The sequence below is a fragment of the Electrona antarctica genome, assembly GCF_951216825.1.
Source record: "Electrona antarctica genome assembly, chromosome: 7".
In the NCBI taxonomy this organism is placed as follows: domain Eukaryota; kingdom Metazoa; phylum Chordata; class Actinopteri; order Myctophiformes; family Myctophidae; genus Electrona; species Electrona antarctica.
In genome coordinates, this window is record NC_136812.1 from 13952484 (window position 1) to 13956620 (window position 4137).

Sequence of the window (4137 nt, forward strand, 5' to 3'; positions counted from 1 at the left end):
GTCGTTAGACAGAGGAGAGGAGAAAGAGGTCAGCCAGGCAGGCAGTCACTGCTGCTGCTGGTCAGGGGCAGCGCTGTGGTGAACGAGGAGAGATATGCCTCATGCCAATACACACACACACACACACACACACACACACACACACACACACACACACACACACACACACACACACACACACACACACACACACACACACACACACACACACGCACGCGCACGGCTGCGCGCACACAGCTTTGAGTGGTGTCTTTTCCTCCCGTTCGCCAGCTTGCGGTCAGGTCTTCCTGTGTGTCTGTTTATTTCTTCCCTTTGTTGATCTGGGCATAGAGAGGGTCTTTCCCCTTCTTCTGAGAGAGATAGAGAGAGAGAGAGAGAGAGAGAGAGAGAGAGAGAGAGAGAGAGAGAGAACAAAGCAAAAATATAATCAATGAAATTAATTAGCATTTTTCCCAACCCCTTGCTTGTCACTTTTGACTTGTTTTGTTTAATGTGTCTATGCATGTGAGTGACCAACCCGCCATGTTAAATTGTGCACGCTTATACTTGGCCAATAAAATGGATTCTGATTCTATACGGGCATGGCCATAAAGATCCGGTGTAATGATTTCAACTCAAGTCGGGAAAGGTTTCATATCCTTCCACTCCCGGTAGCTGCTCGAATTGGTATTGATTTCCAACACAATGACCCTCATATTATTCAGGTTTTGATTTCTAGATGGTACAAAATCTGTACCACCTGGACATCCCTATACGCAGTAAACGTGTACATGTGTGTACAAATTATACAAAGTGTACAAATTAAACAATTTTTTACACTCTTTAGGGAGGCAAACCTGGCGAAACTGACATAATTTAAGTAGAATGGATTTCTAAATCTGTTTAATTCTGTTGACAACCAGAGGGAGAGGATGTTGGTCACATTTCCCATCATGAGTTGTAATAATTTGGGCAACTGTTAAATCTCACCATTAAATTAAGAAATGCAATTATCATAATTATCATTTGAAGTTCCAACTTCTACATTGACTGAAGTTGGGACTTTTATCCACCAGATGGCAGTAGCGCATTGCAGGAGGCTAAAATTGTGTCCCATGCTTTTAAAGAGCTCTCTCTTTCTCTCTCTCTCTCTCTCTCCCCCCCCCCCCCCCCCCCCCTTTGAACAATGCATCTTTCACCGTTACAAACCGCATGCATATGTGCACACACGTGAATTTGTTACGAGTTTATCCAAATATCGTCTCTGTCCTGGAAACCTCGTATGTCCAAAACTGTTACTGTCAGGACCGGACTAGACAGTCTGGCAATTCTGGCAGATGCCAAAAGGGCTGGCCAGGCAAAACAAAAAGAAAAAGTAATAGTGACGATATAATAGTGTGTGTGTGTGCTTGGCTGCGTGTAATCTCTGTGTTTGCAGCTAAGCATATTCCTTCCACCCACTCCCATGCGCCTCCTCCACCTCCTCAGACCAACATGGACTAGTCGTTGAGGACTGTGAACTGTGAAGGACCAGTTGTGAGTCACCATGATCTCTCTGTAAGGAGACTCTTTCAGCATCGCAAAGGTCACATAGTCACTCCTTAATGGCTCTGTGTGTGTCCCGAGACATTGCCAAAGCATTTCCGGGGGTCCCCGGCCAAAAACGTTGAGAACCCCTGGCCTACTGTACCACTAGCCATCATGTGGTCAGCGAATCTGTATCTGTATTTATATTGTATCTATCTAAAAAGTGTGAAATCCACGTAGCAAAAGTAGCAGATCGACAAGCTCAAAACGGGTCGCTTCGCTCCGCGTTACGAACTTGCAGATCTGCTACTTCTGATGCTTTTTTCTGATGCTGTATGCGGCTGTAGTATGATCATGATGACATCACATGTCTATGTCACATGTCTATGTCTCATATAGGACGGCTGTGGACACTTCAGAAACCCGCCTACCAGTGACATCATCATTAGTGAGGTTATCAATTGTTTTATTTGGATTTGTATTGACGCAAGAGCATGTTAACGCCTAAAGTTTATATTAGATTGGTGCATCGATGATGTCACTGGTAGGCGTTTTCTGAACTCCACAGCCCTCCATTAAGTAAGACACAGACGGAGTAGACAAAAATGGTACCATATTATAATGAGCATTAGGACCAATTATAAGTTCAATGATCATGTGTCACACGCAGGCAACAGAGCTAAAACTGTGGAGGTCTTTGCCAAGGCCCATCCCAGAGAGAGAGAGAGGGGAGAGAGAGAGAGGTGACAAGCAAGTGATAGCAACACACTGCTCATCCCCAGCTCCATGTCCACACCCCTAGCAGCCCTGTCAGCCCTGTCACTGCGTCATCCATGCCACACTGGTGCCAACAAGGCCTCCAGCGCCCTCCCCATCAATCCTACCCGACGGAGGGGAGAGATGGGGAGAGTGGAAGGGGAAGGGGCATGGGGATGAGGGGATGACTGATGGTCCCAGGGAGAACACCCACAGGCCCATGGCCAAAACATTCTGGGGCCGGTCGGTGAGTGTGTGTGGGTGACCATTTTGTGTGTATGACATTTTGTGTGTGTGTCTGTGTGTGTGTGTGGGTGACCATTTTGTGTGTATGACATTTTGTGCGTGCGTGCGTGCGTGCGTGCGTGCGTGCGTGCGTGCGTGCGTGCGTGCGTGCGTGCGTGCGTGCGTGCGTGCGTGCGGTTGCGTGTGTGTGTGTGTGTGTGTGTTTGTGCGTGTGTGAGACGGGGCCCTGGGCTCTCCTCGGTGCCAGCGGAGCGATGTGAGACTGCTCAGTGAACCATGGAAACAGACCATTTCACGGCTGAAACCCGACAGCATGAGCTGGACATGATGAGAGAACCCCCCCACACACACACACACACACACACACACACACACACACACACACACACACACACACACACACACACACACACACACACACACACACACACACCCTAACTAAAACAGTTACACTCCCACTGGTCCAACATATCGTCGCTGTCGGGCAGGAACCTCTTATCTCTTTTTTTTTTTTTTTACTTTTTGTGTGGGTTTTATTTTTGGGGGGTGAATTAACAGCCTACTTGATCATACTACAGCGTCACACAAAACAAAAGCATCAAAAGTAGCAGATCCGCCAGCTCGAAACGCGGCCCGAAGCGATGTGACGCCTTTCTAGCTTGCCGGTCTGATTTTGATGACTTCTTTCATAATTTGATTTTAATCCTGAAAAGTTACCGTTTTGGACATATGAGGTTTCCAGACTGACAGAGTCTGCCTGGACGTTACTGTGGACAGGAGGCAACACAGAACGCCAGCCAACAGTATGCACGGCTGCACACACACACGCACACACACACACACACACACACACACACAGATACGCACAAACCAGCCTTGGCTCAGACATGTTGCACAGGTGGCTGCGGTGGCCGTCGCAAGTGCACTGGGCTGGGTTTTCGAACGCACAGGTGTGGCTGGCGCGCGTGCATGCGTGTGTGTTTGAGCATTTATGCACGCGTGTTTGTACTGTCTTGGAGGATGTCTAAAGTAGTTGTGATTGAGCGGGTAAACACCATATGTGGGCGTAGCTTCATTGGACCGTGACCAGAGGGAAAAAAACATGTGTGAACAGGCTGCCGTTTGGTGCTGTCAATCCAGAGCCAAACTCCCTCCACAATTTATCCCTCGTCCCATTTCTTTATTTTTATTTATTTTTGGCCCGGGCCTTCTGCCCCTGCCTAGCAGCCTCTTCCCTCTGCACGATGCTGGAGGGACGGCGGCCAAAACCACCCTCTCTCTCTGCCTTGTGAGGATTAACAGGACTTCAAGGCATCTTGTGTTTTTTAATTAATGCCAATTATGTCCGGGCAGTCATTAAACCTGGCACCCCGGTATTAACTGATGAAAACACAATCATTAAAAATTTCCCCAGCGTCGTACCGAGTGCCAGCAGCTATCATTATGACGCCAGCAGAGGGTGTGTGTGTGTGTGTGTGTGTGTGTGTGTGTGTGTGTGTGTGTGTGTGTGTGTGTGTGTGTGTGTGTGTGTGTGTGTGTACATGCGCGTGCACTGCACTGCACGCATGTGTGTGCAGTGCACACGTGTGGGTGATGACGCATGAGGGTAGGGAGGCTGGGATGTACATG

The 4137-nt window shown here is 48.3% G+C and overlaps 1 protein-coding gene across 1 annotated transcript in view; it reads right to left on the reverse strand.

Annotated features, from left to right (window-relative positions):
* Positions 1–299: 299 nt before the first annotated feature.
* Positions 300–4137, reverse strand: part of dab1a (DAB adaptor protein 1a) — a gene marked incomplete at both ends in the record, with an annotated part of 86473 nt that continues 82635 nt past the window's right edge. The window contains one exon of the mRNA XM_079505968.1: positions 300–344. Coding sequence (XP_079362094.1) covers positions 300–344 — 45 coding nt within the window. The remainder of the gene's footprint in view (positions 345–4137) is intronic.